The sequence below is a fragment of the Hetaerina americana genome, unplaced genomic scaffold (assembly GCF_022747635.1).
Source record: "Hetaerina americana unplaced genomic scaffold, ioHetAmer1.1.p SCAF_1, whole genome shotgun sequence".
In the NCBI taxonomy this organism is placed as follows: Eukaryota; Metazoa; Arthropoda; class Insecta; order Odonata; family Calopterygidae; genus Hetaerina; species Hetaerina americana.
In genome coordinates this window covers 66,498,308-66,525,668 of record NW_027286069.1, presented here as the reverse complement: position 1 = coordinate 66,525,668, position 27,361 = coordinate 66,498,308, and the positions used below count along the sequence as shown (strand labels likewise).

Sequence of the window (27,361 nt, the reverse complement as noted above, 5' to 3'; positions counted from 1 at the left end):
AATCCAATATATTTCACTTCTCTCTATAGTATTTTGAAAAGAGGGTGAGAAACCAACGCTATATTCTCAATGCCATGCGTATTTGACCTATTTTCGGGATCCCGTGGTCATAAAATTCTTTGAAATCGTATCGGACGCGGCGAAGGAATTGCGAGGTCAGAACAAGCCCACAGAAATAAAAGTGAACACACATCCCTTATCTGCGGCAAACACACAAGGCACGCATTTAACCGTTTAGCATAGCGTAGCGCATGCTGGCTGGAAAAGACCAAAGGGCAGCCTGAAGGGCAGCCTGACTGAGGGGCGGAAGAGCTGACCTGGTTGGTTTACTCAGTACGCATGCTGGGCATAGTGGGAGGATAGGTTCTATTAATCGTGCAATATTTTAGTTCTTCATTCTCTGATCGCCCGCCATTAAACCTACGACCTTAACCATCCATGCCCTTTCCCGACCTACCAAAAACTTTTTTTCTGCCCCAGCCTCTGCTCCATCCTCACAATTGCTTCCCTTTCCCCCTTTGTTCTTGACAATGTCTGGGAACCTTCGAATACCCCCTGAAACAAAAAAAAAGAATCATCGCGGAAAAAAGCAAGAAATCTACATACCAATCGCAAAAGGTGGCGAGGTCTTCCTTTTATTCATCCCCAGATATTTACTCCGATACCCCAACCTCCGAAAACCCTTACCCTTCCTCCTTTCCTCGCCCCATCCCATCCGCCCACACCCCTTTCCGCTCCCTCTCACATACTCCTCCCCATCCTCCTCTCTTCCCCTCCAGCCAACTCTCGGGGAGGTCTCCTCCTCTATTCTCCCTCCCTCCCCCCCTTTATCCCTCCGCCGGTCGCCGCCGCCCCCTCCTCCCCCGCCGCCCTCCTCGACACGCCGGCGTAGTTCGGCGCTGCGCAGTGTGAGAGAGTCCGCCGTAGCGAATCGACGTGGGGAGACCCCGGAGGCAACGACGAGGGTGACGTCCACGAGAGAAAGAGGGAGAGAGAGAGACGCAGAGGACCTCCTCTTCTTTGTTGTTCGAGATAAACTAACAAAGCCTTTGCTCTTCCCTTAGAAGAAAGGGAATGAAGGATACCTACCAACTGCTGACTCATTCTCACTGGACCCTTTTTTATTTCCCTAATCACTGTGGAATTGGAGAGTGATAAGGAAGTTCTCCACGTTTGTGTGCTTCGGAAAATTTTTTTGATTCCCAGTCGTCTTCCCCGCCGATGGTCCTTTAGATGAGCAGTCCCGGAACGCGTGCCGAGAACGCATCGCCCGGAGGGAGGGATGTGAACGGTAGTGTGTGATACGGAGCGGGCCAAATCGTTACTCTTTTCGTGGACCACCGGACGGCACCAAACTTCGCCGAGGCCTCTCCGCAAGAGGATCTCCAGCCGTTTGCCCGGCTCCCAGCGAAGATTGTGATCCAAACGTCCCCGCCGCAACCACCGCATGCCCCGGCCTCCTTTCAGATTCCTTCGTTAGGATTACATCTGGAGGAAGATAGAGAGAGAGAAAACACGTCCTTAGATCTAAATCGTGCCAAAGGATGTTAAGACCCCGCACCAGTGTCGGGAATTAATTCGTTGAAAGCGGGGGTCAACCTCATGTTCCACATCGTGGCCTCGCCTACTCGCACGCCTGGTGCGCCCCCTGTGTTGGGACGTAGTTTGCAGGAGAGAAGACCCGTTTGACTTTACGATCTCGTAGGGAGCTTCACGATCGAGCTCGCCCTTCCTCTCGTATTCATCGCCACCGCCACACCCCGAAGGCGAAGCAATTGCCCCTGCAGGATTTCCCCCCCCCCGTCTTCCCGCCTCCCCCGAATCAAGTGCCGCCCTGAAAGTACAATGACCGGACGAGGGGATCCGGCGAAGTTTCGACTCACCGTCGAGCCGGCGGATGTGAAATGACCGGTGGTCCCAAGGATTCTGAGTTGGTGGTCCTTGTACGACGACCAGCCTCCTCATACCTCCCCTCCTCTTCCCTCACCACCTCACTAACCTTCTATCTCGCACCCCGTCGTTTCCGCGAGGAGTGTGAATTCCCGGGGGAGTCACCCCTCCATAACAGTCCTCAGGAACCCTTGGACCCCTCCTCTTTCTCATTGTAAATATCCGCTGGGAATGAGAGTGAGTGCCGACGACGAAGATTCGATGGACTTCTGAAGAGTGCCGAACGAGGTTTTATTTTTCTCTCCCACTCATCACCCCATTCCGCTGGGATGCAAACGAACTCCTGGTGACGTTTTCCCCCTCTGCGTATTCCATGAAAGATATGCTATGGACGGACTTCTCTGTATAGACTACCGCAAAGAGGTTTAATAGCGCATGAAAATAACCGGAAAACGCTGACATTCTCGGGACGTCAGAAATAGCTGAGAGGAGAGAAAATATCTGTCCTTACCGAATCCCGGTTTCAGAATTTGTCTCAGCGAAGTATAACTTGTCGCCCCCATGTGTGTGATAAAAATCGCGTCCATCTCTTTAATCATTCATTTCCCCCCCGTTCGTCCTAAGGGAGCTCTCGAGGGTGAATAATTGGAGGTGTATTGAGAATCAATCGGAAAAGAGGTGAAGTGATCTCGCACACTCCAGGGAGCTTGGTAATTACCGTATGCATATGTAATTGACCGGAAGGGAGGGAGATATTGGGAGTGGATTCATATATTTGTCTCCCTAGAGCGGGGAGCATGCCGTGGGAGGAGGGTCACCGCAGAGACAATGACCCGGAGAAGGGCGGGACAGCGTCCGCCGTCACCCGCACCACCTTCCCGCCTCGGCGACGACTCCAGCAGGGCACGTTCGTCTTTGTGACGGCCAGTACCCCTTTAGAGAGCCACCGATTGGGCCGTGAGATCTGATCCAAGCTGTGTATTTTCCATACTTTCCTAACACCCTCCTTAACACTGTGTGAACCAGTAAGTCCCTAAGTGGCTGCTAGTCAATCCTTTCGGCAGATGAGCTATTCTGAGACTCGCCAATACGTTGGCATGTTAGTTGGAGCTGAACGAGAGCAAACCAATTCAGTTTCGAAAAGAATTAATTTTATTCTATGGTGAAAAAACTCTCTCGTATGTGATTTCATCAAGGGACAATTCTGCGGATAGTGACGTGTTAATTGTTTATAATTTTGAAAAAATCGAAGTGCGTGCAAAAAAACTTCGCAATTGTATCGCCTTGCTTAAGCAGTTTTTTCGGGAATTTAGTAGATCGTGATAAAAATTTGTTTTAAACGGTGATGTTTTAGTTAATAATCAACGGTTTGCAAGCAAAAGATTTTTTTAAGCTAATACACTTCTCGTGTGATCATTAAAGTGGTAATCAACGCTCAGAATTGCTGTCAAAAGAGTGGCTACTAAATGCATATTATTCTCCATGCATGTTTATAATTTTCAACGTATATTTTACGCTCACACGCATTAAAATTTAAATAACTAAGGGATTCAAGAGAAAGCATTTAAAAAGTTTTGCAGGAGATCAATCACTCTTGCCCCCCCCCCTCTATTGAAGGGAGTTGAAATATAAAAAATTTTGTTGGTCCTCGTTAATATTTCAGACTGCTACGGGCTTTAGAGGAAACTTCTAATAAAAATATATTTTGTCAATTTTTTAGAGATTAAAATATTTTTAGCATTATTCTCTGTCGCTCAGTAATTAAATCATGTATTTGCCGTCCCATTGATGATTCATTGCGCTTTTGTGGTCGTCTTCGATTTTTAATTCAACATTACCGAAAGAAATTGATTCGTTAGAGCTAAAACACAAAGAAACTTTTCTACATCGTTATAAGCCACTGTTAACTCTTGCTCTTGAAAAAACTTAATGTGTTTTTGTGAAAACTACGGACATAGTCATTAAATATAATACATAGGCCGGCATACCATTTTTTTACCTTGGATAAAGGCAAAAGCTTGCATAAAAGAGTGGAACATTTACAGTGCAAAAACTCCGCTGCTGCAATTTTCTTCAGGTGTTGATTAGTGATCGACATAAATTTAGAGGCGTGAAATTGCTTCTTTGGTTCTTCAAAGTGTAGTGCAGTGTGACGCCCTTTGGAACATCTCTGAACTGATACAAAAGTAGATAAGAAAGGGGGGCAGATGAACGTGTTCAGCGACCGTCCCCTCAGAAGGAAACATCAAAAGGCTCCAGCGATGGCGAACGTTCGAAGGCTCCTGGCGCCTCTGGTGATGCTCACCCTAATCATCTCAACAGGTAGGAATACTTAGCAAGTTTCCTTTATTTAACCGTTTTAATCATTTTAGAAAATATTTGATGAGCTTTTAGTAGCATACCGTACCTTACAATCGTCAATAATTTCGTATGTTCCAGGAATATGTTTCTTTGAGTAAAATTTCGGTATACCTTCGGGTATACCGAAATTTGAGGGTGAATAATACCTCCAATCATCCCAAAATGTGTTTCTACTAATTATAGAGTCGTAATGAAAAGTCAATAATGTTCCAATATAAGTATCATTTTTACTAATGGGATTAAAAAGAATCAATCAAAATCTAAATTTAATGTATCGGTAAATCCCAAATACTATAGATATCTTTACAAAATTAATTTTAGTTGCTACGGATCACTAATGAAAATACTAACACACTTCATGATGGTACATGAGGAATAATCACATTTATATTTCACTTGTCAAATGTAATGCGTGGCAAAGGGAAAAGAAATGACCTCCCATATCTTTATGAGTGAATTTCACACGCCGTTAGACTTAGTATTGAGTGAACTCCAGCATCATCCGCCAAACCGACCATCAAGTTGATGGCTGTGTTTATTTATGGTAATGTCAAATTTAACTTATGAATAAGTCGACAGTTCTCGATAGCTATTACGCAGTTATCATTATAGTAGTGCTATTTAAATATATGTTTAATATTAAATGCAGAAATGACTCATATAAGTCTACCTTAATATTTTCAGACAGCAATATTACTCTCATTGTAAGGACATAAAGTAGCCTTTGCTCCAGTAAAGAAAAATTTTTAAATACTTTGAGACTTCTCCATCTTTTTGAGGTTAAATTCTACGCTTTAATATGTTGGACGGGGGCTAAATTATTAAAAGGAAACGTTTTACGCCGCGTAATCTGTTACTAAAACTGAAAGATCAATGAGTGAATTTAGAAGTACGGCTTTTTTAACTGGAGCCAAACTTGAAGGATCGCAGAAAAGATAACGTAATAAAAACTTTTTCATGCAAATAGAATGGAATTATTTATATTATAACTACCGTGTTTTGGCAAATTGTGATCATAAAAAGCCATTACAGTTATTTTTTGTGTCTTACTCAATTTTTTATTGCATTTATTTTACCGAATTTCGTTTTCCCTCTTGGTAGATCATTGGCAGATTTTGATAGCAATATTGTAAGAAGGAAAATATAATTAACCTTTCAGTGAATGGCATATACTGTGCTACAAAGTTACGGCTGATATATTAAAATTTAAGTTCTCAGTTTATTAAGATTCCATGGTGGAAGAAGATACCAGTAGTACGTATTAACTCAAAGTTAGTTGATGACGAATTATTTTATTTCGAAAATGATCAAGTATCGATATTCATATTTGATATTTCTCTGATTTAGCTGCTATTTTATCACCATCTATCAAATATTAATTATTCTCTTTCTTTATTATATATCATCATTTAAGTATGCTAATCTTCCAAAGTTTCTGATGTTCAGTGTTACATTTTAATGGTCACTTTTAAAACGATGATGAAATTCTATTCTTTGTGTCCATCTTTCCATTGATAATGGAGTTTTAATTACTCTAGGCTGTAAAATTGAGTATACGGAAGTAAGCAGTTCAAAACATTGCCCTCATTAAGAATAGAAGTTCTAATTACTCTCTTCCTGTATCCGTTACGAAGAGCTAGCATTTCAACTCCATTAGGAAATTTATTCCTAAATCTGAGTTTCAAGTTGAAACGACAAAGCGTAATAAGACCACTTCATCTAACCTCTTGCATCCTTGGTTTTACCGAATTCGGGTTTTATTTTATGTAAACGATAATTATTGATGGCATTATTTCTGATCCAGGGGAATCCAAATTTCAGGGTTTAGTCAGATGTTGAGATGAAGTACAAAAAACACGGAAATTTCTTTTAACATTTTCAAATAGCAGAGGCAAGAGAAAAAGTGTTTTTATTGAGATTTACAGTCAACTTTTTTACAAAATCAACCAAAATTAAGCAAAGCAGAATTTTAACAGCGATTTCTTGGGCGTGGTGATTCTGAAAACTACGTTTCTCAAGTACATCGGAGGAAGTTTTGTTTCGGAAGTACAACGGGTGAAATTTTGTAATAAATTCAATGAAATTTGTAAGTAAATAAACGTTATATTATATCATAAATGCATATTCGACTCTGAATTTGCAAAGAACCTCCTTTCAGTAGCGATGCCCCATTATGACTATGTTCGTTACAGCTGCTGTCAATCAATTGATACCTTTTTAAGGCGAAGTAGTTTTATGTGCTTAACGATGTCTTCTTCGTCGCATATGAGTAACACAATGACTGGTAATTTCTACCGTACCGAGATCGAAACGTACATTAGAATTAATGGTTTTGCGGTCAATGTAGTTTGCCTTCAGAAGTGCCATATTTTGCGTCGCAAAGTAATCAGTACATTTGGTTCCTCTACCCAAACGCGATTAATTTTCGAAATTCATTTCTATGTAAATCCACAAGCCATTTTTTTATCGCTTTCAATAGCACTCGAGAGCTTTCACATTCCCTTCTCCCGCGGCCTACCCTTTTCCAGGGCCACGCAAATGTTTTAGTTCTCTCCAGAGTTGGTCGGGAACTAAAAATTTCCAAGCTAAAATGAATTTTGGGAGAAATATTTTGTCGGGGGAGAGGCTGGTGGAATTCGGTATCACGGAGGGGACCGAGCTGTGCTTCGAAGACCCGATTCTCAGTCACTCCTGCTCGGCCGAGAGAGACGGGAAAAGGGGGTGGCTCGTTGGTCTCCATGGCATGATTTCTTTTTCCAGTGCGGTCCCAGTTTGCTCATTTTATTTGAAACACCAGGCAGGATGCAATTCATTTCAAGAAACCCTTGCGAGGATTGTATCAGGGATACTATCAACGGTCTCGTGCGTGGATTGTGGTAACTCGTGTGCTAAGTGAAGAAATGGAATGCTGTTAACAAGAGAACTTTAGCCATTGTGTCTAATAGAACTTATAGAGATGATAAGACAGGTTTTGACATTAATCATTTAATCTTTTCCATCGCAAATTTCCATTTAAAGAAACGCACCCAATCCTTTCCAAATACTGCGTTTTCTGTGAATTCTCTCTAGTTATCCAATAATCATTCGTAACCATATTATTATTATCGTTTCTTCTCTTCTGTTTAAATATGTTTTAGGTAAACACAAACTTAACACTCCCCCATTTCTAAGCCTCCATTGGTCTATTTATTTTTTTCCTTATGAAAAATAATGTTGATATTTAGTAGAATTCATAAATGAAGTAAAACTCGCACAATAATATATTTGCATATTTTTAGATATTATATTTCATATTTTAGTAGATTTATATTCTAAATTTATGTTTATGTAAAGTATTTTCAATATACGCTTTCAATAAAATAATTTTGATTTAGAATGGAGTTTTTGGAGTAAACCGAAATAATGTTATTAACCAACTTTATCAATTCAAAATGATGAATACTTTAGTGCTTCTGCATAATTAGGCATATAATTAAATCAATCAAGCAGAAAACACACAAAAATGATGCCATTCAGCAAATACGTCTACGAACGATCATTACTGCGAAGAATGCTGGGTATACTTAAGGAGTAATATATTAAAACTCTATTTAAAAAAATATGGAATTTCCTCGTGTTAATACTCGATTTCGATTGATTTATTATTTATGGGCTATTCGTAATCCGTAAGAAATCAATATAATCTTCAAATTATTAAGGTGTTCTTTACATGAATCCACAATTTATAATTAATTAAAAATTAATGTACCATTCGTAATTGATTAAGTATTGATTAAAAGAGCAAAACTGTAATCACGGAATTTCCAGTTAATGTTGGAATTATGGTGCGATTCCAGTTAAACTATATTTTATATTTTTATAGTTTTCAATATGTCCCATTGTTTCTGTAAAAAAAATCATTAATGTCTCCCTTGGAAAGAGAAAAATTATTAAAATTTTACTATCTTTCACGATTCTCATCTAATACTATATATTGGTAGTCAGTTTGAAATTCCGGTAGGAGTAGTTGTATTACCAAATGATTACTTTTACATACAAGTGTATAAACAGTAAGTTATTAATAGTAGATATAGTTTAATACTTATATCATTAGGTTATTTTTGAGAAGAAGTTACTGTCTAAATTGGTATGCACAGATCGTAGAATTTAATTCACTTGATAAAATAAATAATGGAAAAATTCAGGAATCTTGTGTTATCCTCATTACAGAATTTTTTTTGCTTATAATAACCGTTCTTTTAAAATTCAGATAAATCTTCTACATTTTTAATACTTATAATCATAACATTTATAGACAATTCATTATAATTTAGTCGTGGTAGTCCAGTAGTCCAAGGGGTATAGCGTTGGACAACTGAGGTCCCGGGTTCGATTCTGGGCACCCTCACCCAAGATTTGTGATTTTTCGGGAACCACATCTTCCTTGGAGACCATAGCCGGAACAGGGAAAGGACCTGCCCCCCTACCCTAATGGGTAAATTTCACATGCCGTATAGGGATTAATATTGGGTGAACTCTACCTAATTTAGTATTATAAGTAATTAGTATTTATTTTACAATTATAAATCACTCTTTATATCATAGAATCGAGGAAATATCAATAAATATTTTCTCCGTTAATGTCTTGCGTCATTTTTATCAGATATATAAAATAAATCTTTTACATCCATGTATTTGAAACTTTTGTATAAAAATATAAATATTTTAGCTTGTGAACGATTAGTGGTTCAAATAAAAAAACGCAAATATCGAATCTATTAAAATTTATATTTACTGAAAACGGCGCTTAATGATATATTTAGATGCACCAAATACTGAAGTTTAGCCAAACTAGATGAGGTAATGTGAAATAAACGATTTTTGGGAGTATCCGGGCTTAGTACTGGGTAAACTCCACCATCACCTATCAATCCGACCTTCGGGTTGATTACTGTGTTTATGGTTATCGTATGTATATATATATATATATACATATATATATATATATATATATATATATATATATATATATATATATATATATATATATATGTATATTTCCACTCGTATATATAGTTTCTAAGGAATGGTGATGTTCTGCGTGTCTCTCGTGATTTAGACTATAGTTTGGATTGGTATAAATTTTATGTGAATCGTATCAAGTCTTATCCAATGTTGGGAAATGAAATAGTGGTGTATATTTAATATGATAAGAAGTTATTACATAGAATTATGTAAAATAAATGCCATTTTTACCATTGTTTGTTTTCTCATATCTTTCTGGTAATTCGGTATGATGGTCGGATAAAAACAAGGTTATTTTCTACAAAAATGAGGTGACCAAATAATGCTGATCAGCATCAAAACTAAAGTGACAGCTATTGAATGCGTTTGCAAGAAAAATAACCAGATTATTTCTGTTATGCCATCATGAAAAATCGCAATGGTGTTCAGAATAATGTTTACACCTGGGGGTCAGTATATCAGCTGACGTTCTATGGAGAAAACTCATTGTAATATGAGTATGGTACCTGTATTACAACAAATTGGCTCCATTTAAATATAATAATGGAAACGTAAAACAGAGGCGCCCTTTTGTCGTTTTTGGCCACATTTTAAACAGGTGTATGAGTTAGATAATGTATGTATGTAGGGTGTTTGCTACACACAATACTTGTGTGTATCAAAAACCCTTTAAATCCTTTTCTTAGGAGTAAATCAAATGGGAAAGGATGTGTGCACAACCGCAGGTGCAGAGGGATGCCTTTTACTTCAATATTTCCGTGTACGCACTTGAACTAGCTCGAAGCGAGTCGATTTATTCCATTCAACCCCTGGCAGACGCGGGAATCAAAAAGCAAAACCCACAGCATGACATTATCTTCATGACGGGGCACATATCACATCCGCTTATCTCCGGAAAACTATATACCCCCTCCCGTCCGTACATAACCCTCCCACCCAAACAGTCACACGCGCGCGCGTAAACCTACACATACTCAACAGTCACGCGAGCGCAAGCGCGTTGCCATCCCATGGACCCTCCCAGTGCGACAATGGCGGCCTGCACTCCCAGGGGTTCATCCGGAAGATTGGCATGAAATGAATACGTGTGAGTTTTTTGCTATCTCTCTTTTGTGTGCGCGCGACACACTGTGCAGGAGTAGTTTCCCTCAGTCGCCCACAGAGTGCGCGCGTTGACAACTCCGGTGCACCAACCTTCCCTACTCCTCCCTCGCCTCCGCCCCCACTTTCCCCACCGCCACCACCCACTTCCAACCACCTTCCCCACCAATCCACCCCTGGCCATACGAAACCCCACTGCCGCCCATCCCTCCAGCCTCATCCCCTCGCCCACTTGACGATTCCCTTGGGTCTCTAAACACACCGCGCGCACTGCGGACGGTCTATTGTAACAGATCTTACCCACGAGGGCGACGTCACGTCCGTTTCCCGACGGCGAGCGTCGGGATGAATGGGGCGGGGTGAGCGGTTGCATGAAACACTGGCCAACCCTTGCCCACTCTCCACTCCATCAGCCGTTGACCAACGCGCGGTCGGTGGCGAGAGAGGGGGCTGACAATCCGGGGCGGAGAGTGGGAGGGGGTTAGGGACGGCCCGGGGGAAAAAGAGATTCAGGAGGGGAAATGATGCCTCTGAATGCCCGTGCGTGGGCTTTAGGCGCTTCGCTTTCCGCACTCCCTCTACTTCTCTGGAGGGGGTCATCTCCTTCAGTCGTTAGCGTTAAACGCTGTTAAGGGTGCCAAGGACGTTGTGTTAACGCGGGAGGTCGTTTGGATTGGGACGGCCGGGTGGGTTTTGCGGCCGGTGCGGGTTTTGAGGGGACCAGGGAGCGGCTGATGAGGGCTCCTATCGCGATCCTTCGCAGCAAATGGAATCTGGAGGCCGATTGCGATGGTGGAAACGGGATAGGACTGCGGGATGAGTTCGGTGGGTGTGCGTCCTTGGGATAGAGCGGCTGATGGCCGGCGGGGGAATAATGCCCCCACAGCCCGCGCTGCGGCCGGATTGTTTTTGCCTAGAGAACTTATCAACGCCTTTGAAGGCACAAATTAGCGACGACGACTGGTATCAAAATATCCTTAGCCTAATCCTTACGCAAGAACGGATTTACTTTGGATTCCTCACGGGATTACTGATTATTGGTTTCTACGTCTGGAATATACTTAAGTTTTACTATTTTTAAGGGCGAGGATTCATTTGAAAACGTTTAGTGTGTGGTAACCGTTAAGTATCCGGAAAAAGAAGTACCAAATATATCGGTTTACTCTGCATCTACATAATACCCTGGAAGCCACCAAAAACGGTTTTTGGCAGTGGCTGTATTCATATCAGACGTTCACAGCACATGAACAGACAAAGTTACGCTCAATGCAATGTGTACAACTGAAGGAAAAAATATTTGGCAATGAACTACGAAGCAGATTGAAGAGGATTGCACATAGTACCACCACCATTTCTCGTAAAATCATACAGCAAGAGTGATATGTTTTTTTGTTGTAAAGTGTAGCCTCATAAACCTTAAAGATATGTATACAAGCGTGCGTATACGTAGACAGACGCGTACTTCTGGAAACATACTCGTGCATATTCCCACACTAAAATATGGAAATACACACATACACATGCATACCTTCGTACATATGTATACGTAATGATAGTTCAATTTAATCCTTAATTGCTTTTTTATCAGCTATTACTGTCTTTAATTGTTTTCGGGAAAAACATCTGAACCTTAAGCCATCTACAGTCTCTCTAATCTTTAATAAATGATCATGTCTTCCATAATAATTTGTGATTTTTAAAATATGATAAACGTCTTTTGAAAATTTTTTGGTCTCAAATATATCTAGACGAGTCTGCTTAAAAATTAATCCTCTTTTTTTGAGAGGATCCCACTCTAAATCTTTCAGAAATTTTGTGACATTGCTATCTGTGTCATAAACTCTTTTGACCTAGTTCGCTGCCCTACGCTGCTCACTATCTAATTCTTTAACTAAACCATCCTCGTTAGTATCCCAGTTATTGACTGCATACTCCAGATGAGGGCGACCGTGAGAGAAGTACCATCGTTCTTTCTCTCTCTCATCTAATTTCCTCAAACACCTCTCGACGAATCCTAATTGTCGGTTAGCTTTTCTCCATATCTGTCTCATATGTTTACCTCTTCATACGCGTAGAACATGGGTTCGATTGATGCCTAGATAATTTATAGATTCTAACTTCTTTATCCGGCTAATATGAATGCTGTTAGCAGTTTGGGGGAAGCAGTTTTGTTTCCAGTAGTCCAAAACAAAAATTTTTTAAAGATTTAATTCTAATTGCCATACCTTGCACCATGCCGCAAGGTCAAAAGTCGACGTACCTCTTTCGGACTGGCTATCAATATCTCTAAACACTAACTGCGTCGTCAGGAAATAGGCGAATCTTACTCTTGATTCTGCAAGCTAAGTCGTTGATGTATAACATGAATAAAAGTGGGCCTGTGGCGCCACTCTCTGGGAAACCTTAAGTCACCTCAACTAACTGCAACAAGTACTAACCACTACTTACCAACCGTCCTATTAATAACAACCAAATGTGCTCGACTATTTAAGAGTTGTCTAATTTATCATATAACTTAATGGTAAAACGCAAAGCTTTTTAACTTTGTAATTAGTATCTCATGAGACACCTTGCCGAAAGATTTTTTTAAATTCTAAAACTATCGCATCAACATTAGTGTCATTTTTCCAGCCCTCAAAACGTCGTGGACGATGAGAGCTAGTTGTTTCTCGTACGATTTACCATTTCCGATCCATTCTGATGTCTTATCGATAAATCCTGACTATCGATGGGTGATATATTATTTTTTTGTCCTTTCCCATCTTTTAGTAAGGTGACTGACGGCATAATTCTTTGAACGTTTCTCATCTATGGCCAGTAAGATATGGGGTTTTTGTTCAATGAGTCTTCTGAAATATTACTATTGAAATCAGCCAGCGCTTTTGAAGGACTACTTCCGCCAAGCACTTTGACTTTTCGTAATTTTTAATGGCGTAGTAGGGTCACTAATAGGAAAATCTCTACTGGAATTTTAAATTTTATGTGTGGCACACCCTTTGGCGCCTTTAAATACCTCTGCCTTTGAGTGTTATGCCATCGAGCTTCTTCATTTACTCTTTTAAATTTTATTGGTATTGAGTTTTCTATTTTCTCAAATGGTCTCATCAAGGAAGTATTTCCAAATAGCATCGCATGCATGGCTTAATTCCTTGAATTCCGAAAATCGATGTCATCTCACATCTTATACTTTCATAATCAACCCTATTGATTCTCTTGTTGAAATTTCCACATGTTAAATAAGAAGAAAAAACCTTTGGTCCCCATTAACCTGAGTCGCTCAAATTAAAAGCCAAGTCTGTGCTGTGCTTATTGCACAAAAAGGAACGACGTTTGTTAAGTTTTTTTGATGGCGGGAATGCTCTCGGACTGTGATAATTTGAGATCAAATTAATAAAGCTTCATAGATGGAGCATTAGCGAAATGGAAACGTTAAAAAAAATAGTTATTTTATGGTATCAGACCCGAAACGTTAAAAAAATAGTAATAAACTATTGAATTAAGGTTCAGTTTTTCACAAGTTTCTAATTTGATGAGACAGGAAAAGAAGAAATTCGATGATTTTTTTACGATATCTTGTTATTACATGAAGAATTGCAATCATTGTTAAGCACATCGCCGAACTAGTGGGCATAATACTAAAAAATTAGAAAACAAAGGTAAAAAAGTTCTCAAGAAATAAGAATGCATTAGGAAGACATTTAAGCTGAAGAGCCTTGCCAATACTATTGGGAATAATTCAGCTTTCTTGACAGTATATTTTACGTAAGTGGTCATAAAAAAAGTATTGATAAACATATTTTGGATAGTTACGGTTTAACTAATAGGCCCCTCCTGAGATGTATGTTATTATGTGAAGAAAATATTGGAGTCAACTTATGTGTGTATTAATTAAAAATAGCAATTTTCCACAAAAATAAAATTTAATGCGACCGGTTTCAATGTTACTACATCATCATCAGGTGATCACCTGATGATGATGTAGTAACATTGAAACCGGTCGCATTAAATTTTATTTTTGTGGAAAATTGCTATTTTTAATTAATCATGATATTCCACCATATCACGCCTGAAACGTCTCTTTTTATTATGTGTGTATGCACCGTTAATCGATGAGGTTCAGATATTTGGTGGTTGACGAAAGAGGATAAATATCAATTGGAACCTTTCAATATGTAGGAAGATAGAAAAATAGAAATATTTAAATGGAAAACAGGTATTCAGGAAATTGAGCCAAGTATTGAGCATGGTAGGATAGGAGACAGTCATTCAAATGAGAAGAATTCAAATGAGGTAAGAAAAGCCATGCAGGACATTTCTAGAGGCGGTGGAATTTTGATGGCTCCGATAGAGGAGAGAATGTTGGGTAAACGAAGCTGGGTAGGGAAAGGATATATACAGTTATCTTGAACGGCGTGATGGGAGATGTATAGTGTGTGGAATTTATATACAGTTATGTTGAACGGCGTAATGTATAGTGTGTGGAATTAAATACTTTTTTTTAATGTAGGGGTTATTACAAATGTCTAACTAAGCGTCATTTTGAAATAGTTCATAGCAGAAATTGGGCAACGTTTAATTCCTGAATCAATCAATAGCATTCTTTCATTTACATTCATACTTCGGTAATTATAGTTAGATATTTTAAAATATTGCATCGGTCACTCGTGGTGATAAATATATAATTCGAATCGTAACACACTTTCAAGAGAGAGAAATAAATAGTGCTTGATAATCTAATGGATTGCTAAACAGTTTAACAGAGAAAGGGCCCATAATCTATTTCGGTTAATAATTAGTTTATTTATTTGGACGTATCTCTTTGGTACTAGAAAGGTTAACAACAGCTCCTTTCTACTTTTTCAATTCTCAATCGGCTATTGAAGATAAACGAGAAAAATACATCACCAAAGTGCTGGAAACAATTTCGAATATCCGATATCATCGTCTAAATTTTGAATTCAATTATCGCAGCGCCCGTTGATCCCATGCGATAGAAAGCGGTATCAACCAAACATTACCTTAAACTGGAGACTGACCCCTCACTATTAGTAGCATAAAATGGTTGACATCACGTTCCGATTGGTCTTCCAGAGATTAAAAAATGAGCAATCGCCTGTAAAGTTGCATGCACCTATGCATTTGCAAAACTTCGATAATCAAGAGCTTACATTACAGGTGGTTAGCGTAAAAAGTTATCCCTGTATCACGACTGTTCCCAAAGCCAGTTAGTGGCGATAGTCGAGCTTGTCCAATGATGGATCGGTTAGGGGTCGTTAATTAATGACATCATCCAGTTTGAGGTGTTTGAAGCGATAAGATGTAAATTGAAATGGAGGAAAGAGGTTGTAAGGAACTTGGCCTATTATTGGATTCATCCATAAAAGGGCACTCATCATCTCCCCCGGAAGGATGGAAATAAATTAGTATTTCAATGATCTTTTAAATACCCTCACAAAAGTCATTTGTTTGCCTTTTCTAACTAACTACATAGCTCTATAGCTATCTTAATTAAATTATGTCTATATTAATGAGTTTTGGCATTAATCATGCAAATTTTACCAACTAGGTACTAAGAGCTGTAATGAAAAATAACTAATTATGATTATTCATGAATATTTGTCCTTTAATACTTCACAATATCACGCCATTAACGGAATCCTATATGAAAAAGTGAGGTAAAAAAGGTAAAATATGATAAGCAAAATGTAGGCACGCATAATCCAGGGAAATTTGAATAGCCACGAGCTACAGAAGCTCAATACAGGACTCTCGAAGAGGAAGCGTCACATGGCAGGGTGTTCATTCATAAAACCTACCACATTGTTCGCTTTAAAAAAAACACCCTGACCATTAACGTCCATATGTTGTCCTCCGTCCCCCGACCTACCGTACTTAGACTCCATAATACCGCCCATCTATCACGCCCTTTTCCTTAGCTCTCTCTCTGTAACATCTACACGTTACCCTCGTTTTCTAAAACTTCCTCAGCCATTCCGTTCCTTACCTAGTTTCCAAACGTTGTCTCTCCTCTCACCTGAGAAGAGGCATCATGTACATATAATTCACATATAAGGCTTTAGTTCCCTCTTGGGCGTCAAAAAATATAGGTGAGAAAGTGAGAAGTATTAAGGTAGGAAGGCAAAGGGCGGAGGGTAAGGGAGGAGGAGAGAGGAAGGCTCAGCAGAGAGGAAGGGTGAGGAGAAAGAGAGGGGTTATGAGAGAGAGGGGGGTGAGGAGGGAGAGATAAAGTGAGTTTAATAAGGATCAGAAATGATTCTATGGCGAAACAACAACCTGGCGAGTAGTGGAAAATGGATGGGAAGAAGATATGGAAGAAATGGTAAGAGAAAATGAAACGGGAAAAAGACTATTGTTGGGAGTGGTGGAATGTTAAAGGGTGGCGTTGAGAGCAGAAAATCCGAGGGCAGAACCTGAAGAATTGGAAATGGAAACTACACGGCATAATACCATCTTGTTTAATTTTTTTCTTACAAAATCGGCGAGGAAAAAAAATGAATGAAGGCAAACATTCCCATACGCTCGTGTACTCGGCAGCTCGCTTGGTGATTATTTCATCTTTCCCCTGCCCGTGGGAAACCTGCGCCATGGAGTGACACGGGAGGGTAAAACCAACTCCCATACCGCACAATAACTCTAGCCCTGGAACGGGAAATGTTTGCGAGAGATACATAGGTGTGTCGTTCTTGGGAATTGATTACCCCTCGTCGGGTGTCGCCAACCGTAACGAAAATGTTTCATTTTATTGAGACCTCGGACCGAATGCTGTTTCCAAAAGGAAATCGATTATTGCTTACCTGCTTGCTTTCCCTTATCAGTTTTTGATTTAAACTTAATGCTCAAAAAAAAAGAAAGAAGCGATAGGTGAGTGCGTCGACAAAGTGTATATTGATTAAATTTCATGATAAATCACAAAGTTTATTGTCAGCTTTGGAAAAATAAGTTATTATTAATATATGCGTGAGTTTTCGCATTCTGATTTGATGTAAAAGTTGCATTGCCCGACACGAACATTTTTATGTCCACTCGGTCGTTATGATTTTTGTAATTTTTTCACATTATTTTACAGTTACAGAAGTTACATTTATATTTATCAAGGTTTGATATATAACACATGTAACTGGAAAAATATATTTGATGCTGGATTAAGTGCATGGAAGCTAAATATTTTTATGTACCACCACGGTACTAAAAGAAAAGATTTGACGAATATGTAATTAATGACCCATCCTTTTGCTAGTTATAATAAAATTAAAATTTCAAATTACCAGCTTAAGCATTGCATAGTGTTCTATGGTGCCGAAAATTAGTCAACAGGTCAATCTTTTAATTTACAAAAACCCAATGAAATATGTACAAGAAATAATTAGTGGTGCAAATAGTAGTATTTCTGCATAAAATATTACTATTCTCATTAACTTCATTGTGTTAAGATTTTATGCCATGACTGCTGAAATGAGCAGTATTTTGAAAATGTCATCGATTTATAAATAAAAATAATGTAATTTAAATTTGTAATAATTTAACAAATTCGTACTTCTATTTTTTTCTCGAGCCATTAATCCAGCCAAAAGGTTTTCTCAAAAACATTTAAGAGTTCAGATAATGATCACAAAAATACTATGCTTACGGAACAGATATATTGTTCAAAATAAATATTTGTGAATTATGGATTATTTCGCAGCTAGTCCAGTTTTCTCCTACATCAACTTATATTTCATTTTAATAGCTTTGTTATGGGATTCGCCAAGCACTAATGGGGCATAAGGCTTTTATTATTATGCACTGTGTCATCTAGTGTGTTTTTCACATTATTCATTCCTGCCAACTGAAAATAATAAATGATAAACGTGTTTGAACGAGAGTGATACATTATTCAGAGCATTGTGGCACGCATTATTTATATTTAATACCTGAAAATTTAAATAGGACCCTCAAAACATCACGCCTCAAAACATCTCGCGGCCAATATCCGCATGCTTTCCTTCTATCTTCTTCCGGGAGGAATACGTCAGGATTAAATATGCTGCCTGTATCATCTCTTCTCTTATCCTCTCATTCCCTCGCTGGTGTAATACATCTCGCCCTGCGCGCTGGTGAATATTTTTTACAACCGGCATCTGGGATGAAGAAAAAACCGAAATGAAACTGCTTCAATCTCTCCCCGCCCACTTCATTCTCCCTTTCGTTCCTTACACTCCGCTCCCTCCTCTTCTCCATCTCTTCCCCTCTCTGTATGCACATCCTCGTGATTTTTTTCCGCCCTGTGATCACGCGAACCGTCGTCATATCGTGAAAATGCGGGGCGTTTTGTGATGTTCCGGGGAGAGCGTTACGTGATTCTCGATGGCGCATCCCTCGCCGAAGTGGCAGGCGGAGGAGAAATGGGGACTAGGGCGTACAGGGAAGTGGGAAGGGGCTGGGATTATGGGAAACGGAAAGGGAACGGGCGTTTTGAGAGGAGTACGGAGTGGGGAGTGAAAGAGAGGACGGAAGTGGAGTGGGTTTGGGAGGGGAGGTGAATGGGGGGAGTGTTGGGTGGGCATCGACGGGGAATATTACACGTCCCGCTGTGCAAACGCCGAAGGCAAAATGCGTCTCCCTTTCCTACCCCCTGCCGCCTCCTCGTATTATTATTCCTCTTCTACCCCTCCCATCCAACCAACCCCTTTGCCGTAAATCTCCATATATCACTTTCTTTCTTTATCTCTCTTTCGCCCCCCACCCCCTTACTATGTCTCGCCACACATTTGAATCCACTCCTGTCTCGATTTCCTCCTTTCTTCTCTCGTGTGTGTTCTTCACCTTATATCACTCCCCCTCTGCCTTTGAGAAATAGTGAGTTTTCAGTCAAGTTTGTTATCAATCGGAAGCAATGTTTGCCATCCGTTGATGGGATTTGGAGAGTGTTGTTCTGTGTCAGAAATTTCCAAGCTTTCATCGTGAGTTGTCCATCCCAATTTTTATTGCTCCCTCGAGTTCCTTTTTTCTAGTGCTGGTTTGAACCTTTAGGGTGAAAGGTGGTATTTCATTTATTGGACCTATACTCAAATTAGGTTTAACTTCAAAATGGTATGATGTTAATTTTTAATTTATTGTATTGTTGGTTTATGGTATTTTAAGTTTATGGTATTGTTTAATTTTTCCGCAATTCATTTTTTGAATTATTACGGTGTTTGCAGTAATTCGGATATTTTTTCTAGAAAATTCGAAGAATGTGAAATGTCTGTTATTGGCGAAATGTAGATGAGATCCAATGGTAATTTCATCTTTTTATAAAAACCTCTTAAAAACCTTACAAATTGTGAATGTATCTCATGATATTTTTGATTAAAATACGCTATGATAATACCTTCAACGGGTTATTCACCATATTTCATCACATCTGTAACATTTTACATTTTAGTCTGCAACTGAAATAACAATGACCAATTAATCTGGAAATATCAAGTGGAATCCATCAACTGTGTCCAACATTTTTAATCATAGTTTACAGACAATTCATACATTTGCTATTTGTGTTTTTCTTATTATTCTTTCTCGATCAACATTAGTCACTAATTCTCTACATATATGGATGGCATCCTGAAAACTATCTACCCTAGTTTTACCAGTAATAACTTTTTTATAGTATAAATGTTACGACGGTTTGCTTTTAGAATGTATATAAAATTTAAAGAAAGTAGATAAATAAGTGATTACATTCTTTTGTGCCCAGTGCATGACTTATAAATACTATTTTAGAAGTATAGCCTACAATTTAAATCAAAATCAATTGATTTCTTTTAGTTTTGCAAACTAATAACTATTAGCTTTTTAGAACTTATCATTTCAAGTTTCTGATATAATTTTTCTCAGAAGATTACTCCTATCCTCAGAGAGGTATATATTACTTTGTCTTGAATCAGTACCTATCATAGATAACCTGCAAATATTTTGTTTCGTTTATAAACATTTATTAAAAAGTCGTATGTGAAATGTTATCGAACGTAAAAAGACAAATTAGATGTTTCTCCTCTTATGTAGGGAATATTTGCTACTGTATTTATCAGAGGACTTTCAAATATCATTATTTACCAATTCGTATTTCAGCCTTATGGAGGAAGGAAAAGAATTCTTTTTCGGGAATAACCTAAACAATTATCTAAAATATATTTGTTTGACCTATCATTCAATAAAAATTTCATATGCAGTTCTGTCCAAACTTAATTAAATGAAAGAAGTACACAAAAAATCCTGAAATGTTGAAATTTGTTTTGATTTGCCATTTTACAATTTCCAACTGTTTCGGCATAACAATAACATTGTTTATGATAGTAATTGAATTATAAATTTCATAGTATTTTAGCATAAGGTTTTATACTTAACAAATAAGTTATTATCTCAATTTAATTTTTTCCTTATATCTCAAACATGAGCATCGATCCGTTTAATCTTGGAAAATATGCTCTATTTTAATAAATTCACCTGCTTACCTCCAATTTTTCACTATTATGCAATCGGGTCGGGATTATCTAACTGATGCATACTTTGGAAAATTTACTATAATTCCAATCATGATGAAAGATTGTAAATGTATGCACATTTTTTGCCAGTCTAATGTATATAACTCACGTAACATATTCCAAGGTGAAAGTATAAGTTTAAAAATTTTATCAATCCAAGCACGCGAAATATGTATCGATTGCCTCAGATCCTCAAATGAATTAACCTGGGACGAAAGCAAATCACATTTCATTGTTTACAATTTTTTATTTTTGTTAAATAGTAGAGAAATAACAAAATTCAATATGAAGAGTCATGAGCTGATTCCACTTTTCTGTGTTGGAAATCTTTGTTTGCTGTTTATGTACACACCTACATTTTATCCGTATGTCACCTGGCAGAGCTTTTGATGAACTTGCTTAGGAGGTTTGTTTGTATATTATACCTTTTTTCCTAACGTGATATCATAGGAAGTCATTTTTCAACTTATGATGGGCATTAATTCATTACTTAATCGGGGTAAACATGAAAGACTTTGCTTCGTATACTAGTATAACCGAACGTCAAAATGTGATTTTTATTATAATATATATGGGAACAATTTAACCGCTTCAAAATGTTCATTTCTAATATATAAAGTAAAAAGATTACTTTTAAAACTGTAACTGCGAACGTACCAATTTGTGCTGTATAAAATTGTCTTTTAACTTGTCATCCGTATCAACTACTCCTTCCATTTATTTATTCATTTTCCCTCTTCTTTTTCACACTGTCGACCGTCGATGGCAATCGCCCCTCCCTTTATCACGTTATATATCTTTGCATGCCCTCGATCCTTTACGCCGCGACTCAACCCCTTTCCACGCCCTATCACTTCTCCTCCTGATCCCCTCTTCCATGTTCGACCTCACTCCTATTCTCCCGTCCACCCATTCCCCATGTCACGTCACCCCGTCTCACTTCACCATCCTGAAAATTTACCATTTCCAGGGAATGCGTTTCATTGTTTACCACTGCGACGTCGAAGGATAGAGGGAGACGGAGGCAAAGAGTGCGAAGGGTGGCGGAAATGGTGGCAGAAAAATAAGGAAGGGGATTCGCCCGTGGCAATAAGTGGAGGTGGGAGAGATGTCGTGTCGACTGGAGGAGAAAACTGATTCCGCGTGGAAGGGCACTCGAAAGATGAGGGAGGCAAGTGCGGAGAAAGAGTGCAGAGTTTTGAATAAAAGGGCGGGAGGGGAGGGGTGATAATATGGGGCGGGGTTGAGCGGAGGGAAGAAGGAGCAAAACGGGGAAGGGGAGCCACGGTGGTGTGAGAACGAATTCCCCTAGTGCAGCGTGCAATGCAACGGAATCGAAACACTAAGCTTTAAGTTTATGCTCTTTCCACTTCATTTTTTTTTCTAATTTCTGTTGACACAACGATGCTAAAGCAGTCGCGGCAAACAGGTCGCGGAGTACTTTTCAGTGCATACAGCGGGACGGTTAGTTAAAATGAATTTGTCGACGTCGGGGGAGATGGGAGCTGTGGAGATAGGGAATGGGATGCCGGCGGAGTGGGTGTGGGGAGGAGGATAATTTCAGTCGTAACCCGCGATGACGTGGACACGCGCTATTTTCCAGAGGTATAAATTGCTGTGCAGGGCCGGGAGAGTGGCGACGGTTGGGGTGATAGCCGCGTGATCCAAGGTTGGCAGCGGAGTGTGGGAGGGATAGAAAGAGTGGGGGAGTGAGACAGAATATGAGAGAGCGAGAGAGAGGTCACGAGCTTGTGAGCAAAGCTCTCCGATTGCCGAGCGCATTCAAATTAGAGGCAAGTGCATTTGCATGTAACACCATTGTGCTCGCCACGTTTCCCTCCCCCGCTCGACCTTTTTAAAGAGGGAGAGGGTACCTATTAAATGCGGAAGCAGATCTGTGTACGTTGTATACGATTAAGACTGCAACGGAGTTTTCGAGACAAAGGGAATTTGGAAACATGGAATTTATATTTGCGTGCTCTCCGAAAAAACAGTAAAAAATAAAAGACTGAATAATTCGGCAATCTAGATTCCTTCGCTGGTAAATTAAGTCCGTGCGTTGGCGAGTGTAATAAAATAAGAAGGCATCTTAGGGAAGTGAGATTTAAATCAATCTTGCCTCTATCTTTCTTCACTCGTGATTGAAAACTTCTTTTGTTTCCCTAAAAATATTCCTGGCTTCTGCCGAAGGTAAAGAATCCCAACTCTGAACTCAAAAAGTCTGAAATGTGAAAATCCTGAGTGAAAATAATGATTCCCGGAAAGGTAATGCAATATGCGTAATAAAATATTCTTTTTTTTAATGGTGGGATACAGTTGATTACTGTATTGAGCCTAAATTTACGTGGAAACTTTCTGAGTACTTTTTTTCTTAAGAGAGAGCATTTACAGTCATTAATGAGGAAAATGGGTAAATCATTTCCTTTAGTACTCATAGCAAAAGAATTCATTAATTGAGTTAATCTATATCAGTAGAAGGGAATTATGTTGCTTAATTATAATTACGTCAAAAGTTAAATTTTATAGCTATTCACAAGTAAGTAGTGAAGGTAATCTGGTTAGCTTCCTCGAGCACCAATATAACTATATGATCCTGCTCTTTTCCTTATCCATATATTCGGCTCGTTTACCTCATCATATGCCCATTCCCCTGCACATATTCTTTTCTTTTCACTCGATGTATATATCCCCTGAGGGGTATTTGCAGTTAAGTTCAATGAGAATTTAGCCTTTCAGGACATCACCCTGCCCCCCAAAAGTTTGAATTGAATAACATATTAGCCGCTTAGATATTAATTTTAAGGTACTCATGATGAGTAAAATCCGCTCCCGAAAATAGATGAAGTCAATCAGTTGGGTGATTTTCAGGAGGGACTTATTTCAGGGCCTGGTGATGCAGTGTACAAGGTACTGGCATCATTAAAGAAAAAGTCGCAAGTCTTGAAATGAGAAAAGAGAGAGAGAAAGCACAGGATCTTGCCCGGGGGACCAAGGTATGAGTTTTAACGAATAAGGGAAATACAGACAGGGGGATGAGAGGTGTGTCAAAGGGGGAGCGTTTGTGAGATAATGGGGCGACAGCAGTCATCAAAAGGAGAACCGCTCACGCTCCTTTTCCGTATGTGTGTGGAGGGGTAAGGGGCCTTTGAGTGGACGGGTGTGGAGGGATTAGCTTCAGGGGGGGAAAGGAGAAACGGTAGTAAGGAATACGAATGAAAGAACGGGAGGGAAGGGTATGGGAGGGTTGCGGAAGTTGGAATGGGAAACTTATTCTCCATGAGTCTGTCCCCCGAGTGTGCCTGAGGAGGGGTTTGGGAACGCAATTAGCGGGCACGTGAGCTTCTCTTAAAAAGGAAGGGGGAGGTGAGTAAAAGGAAATTGGGACTGTGAGCTTACAAGGGAGGGGGTAAGCGGGTGGAGAAGCAAGTGAGTGACAATATCGAAAACGGCAAACTTTCGCGAGTAAATGGATATTGATGTAGCTTTGTAATTGGAAACGCGAAGCCTCACTCCTGCCCTCGGAGAAACCACGAATAATCAGATATCCACGTGTTATGGGTTGGTGGCGGCGGTTTGAGCGGATAGAATTTGGTATGAAAGAGAGGGAGGGGGCTCGAGAAGAGAGTGGAAGTGAGAGTAAAGCCTCGAAAATGAACTGAACTGCCGAGAGGGGGACGGAGGACGAGGAGGTGGGGCAGACCATCGCTGTGTAAGAACTGGAAATATTCGATCATAGCTGGGAAACATTGGGAAGGGGGTGGCAGGGGGGTTAATAAAGCAATTTCCGGTGAGGAATCGACCGCATGTTGGAGGCAGCCAGGACAAGGGGACGCGGGAGCACAGGTCGAGCCACGAAAGGGGAAAAATACGGAAAAAGGGGCGATGTGAGTCAAAAAGAAACAAGGAACGACGCACTATTGGAACAAAGTAAAAAAACTCCCAACCGACTTCCCCGGTTACCTTGCCTCCTCAAACCATGCGGTAACAAAGGAGGCAAGTTCAAAATTAAAACGATCCCCCGCTTCCTCTCTGGTTCGATTTAGACTAGACGGCGATATTCGATTCTTTTTGCAGGCTGCCTTTGGGTTTCGACGAGGGGGGTCGCGGGAGATTGTTAAGCGAGGTGATCGATTTTGGTTTTTGTACGTGGGTGAATGGGGCGGCGGGTGTTTGAGGCAAGACGTGCAGAGACGAGGGTGCTCGCCTGAAGGGTCGGAGGAGATTACTTGATTCTCTATTTTTTTGGAGAGTGAGAGAGGGGTCCTTGCGTACGGGAATTTCTCATTTTGAAGCCACTCTCCAACCTCTTCAATTGCAGATTAGAAAAAGGGAGTGGGAGGGTAAGCGGGGACGTTTTCCATCAGAGGAGTGAGCCTACGGATCGTGGTGTGATGGGAATGGGCTAGATGGAGTTACGGACGATGATGTGGGCGGGTTTTCACGGAGAAAGACAAGAAAAGGAGGCTCTTAGGTTGTAGAAGATCTAGGTATAGGTCAAAAGAGTTAAGTTCGACAAACGGTGACAGAATCCAGCAATGAACCGCAATTAATTGTTGAGAAATAGAGAGAGAGTTTATAGATTTTAAAATATTGGGAAAAATAATAGTTTGATTAACGTGTAGCGAAATTTGTTCCATTATATCGAAAAAATATTAATTTAGTACAATAAAATATAGATTACGCATGTTAAATTTAAAAAACCCTGGGATTTGCCAATAGAAAAAATAGACTTCATAGAATTTTCATCGCCTTCATTCTTTCAATTTCGAGTGTAAAATGGTGCTCTTGATTTTAAGTCCAAATGACTATTCCAAACTTTTTGCAAGCAAATATTACACCAGCAATCATCAGTTTTTTATTGGTATTTTACTGCAAAATAATAAAAAATATTAGATTTTATTCAAAGTAATTTTAATGGACACAAAATCAAAAAACTCAGCCATATGCAAACATATTGTTAGAAAAACCATAAGTTGCTAGATTTGACGAATGTTGGATATCATGGCTTTTTTGAACCAGAAATGGAAGCAGATTGTTTATTTTTAAAACATTTTGAATAAAGTGAATCTTTTGTATCGATTAAATTGAACCCAGAGTTATTTTATTTGCCTGAAAAGTACATAATTAGACTATGGAGGATAAATGCTTGCAAAGTTTGAACAAGGGGCTAACCTACTTTTTCCTCTTAGATTTACGTTATCCATTGGTAAATGATTGCTTTCGAAATTGAAAGAGTGATTGCTATTCCAGGTAGTTCCGGTAGAGCGGATAATTTATTTTGCTAGTCAATAAATAAAATAAATTTTCATAGCTAGAAGAAATTTAATGTTCGTAACTGCGTATTTTTCTAACAGAATACCAAATTGAAGTGTATTAAGAGGTGGTCGAAATGTAACTCAAATCTTCATAAGAATAAGGAAAATTAGTACTTGATAGGACACTAAGGGTGACGATCGGGAGGGAACATGACATTGGTGGCCCCAATAAAATACCACAGGAATCTTCTGACGCAATAATTCCAACGCTATCATACTGCGGCCATTTCCCTCATTCCACAAGAGGGCTGGTCACGGAATTTCCAGTAATTACGAACTACTCACGGGAACGAAATGTGAGCTTTATGACTAGAAGGTCGGTGCACTAATTGCTCAATCATCCAGTTGCTTATCACTAATTCGACATTGCAAGTGCGGAAGCTGTGGAGTTAATCGTGTCATCTCAGGTCAGAAACATTTAACTAAGGGTTGGGGGGGCAACGGGCGATGTGCATTTGTGTGAGGGCATGAGCACACACCTGTGTATGTTACAATAATTTGAAGACATGTGCATACTAATGGTAAAAATATAGAGAAAATATCGAGTTAATTGGCTGGAATTTTTACATATTAATTTACGAGATATTACTAGCGGGAGAATTGTATATTTGTGTGACGGGTGGTGAATGCAAATAATCAAGAGGAAAGTGGAAGTTTGAACAGATTTAGATGGAGACGATGAGAATGAGGGTTAGGCCCTGGACCGATGGAGGTCGGAGTAGGGAGACATTGAGGGGTGAGTGGTTATGGGAGTGTGGAGTAACTCAAGATAATTCCGTTTAGGAGGGGATAAGATGCTCGAGGCAACGGCGACGGGGGAGATCGAAAAGATGGAAAATTTTTAATTTCCTTTGGGAGTATGGGAAAGTTTGGTAAATAACGAGTATAGAAAGGGATTGTTTATCGGATATATGCCACGGGCAAATATTCTCAAAGGGCCGTTTATTTCAACGCTCGGAGCACATTGCTTTGCATCCTTTCATCCCTTTTTAAAAGGCTTTCAGCGCCCGATTTACTGCACTAATATCAATTTTGAACAGTGCATCAAGAAAACGTTCATTGTTTTTGGGAGGAGATGAAAGAAGGGATGTGCACAGGTGGAGAAAAGAAGTTTCATTTTATTTCTCTGGAAGCTATCAAAACTATTTCCTAAAACATAGCGAAAAA

The 27,361-nt window shown here is 39.5% G+C and overlaps 1 protein-coding gene across 1 annotated transcript in view; it reads left to right on the top strand.

Moving 5' to 3' along the window:
- The first annotated feature begins 952 nt into the window (after positions 1-952).
- Positions 953-27,361, top strand: part of LOC139692645 (zwei Ig domain protein zig-8-like) — a 494,186-nt gene continuing 467,777 nt past the window's right edge. Inside the window, exon 1 of the mRNA XM_071590958.1 lies at positions 953-4,212. Within this exon, the coding sequence (XP_071447059.1) occupies positions 4,098-4,212 (115 nt within the window). The 5' untranslated portion in view covers positions 953-4,097. The remainder of the gene's footprint in view (positions 4,213-27,361) is intronic.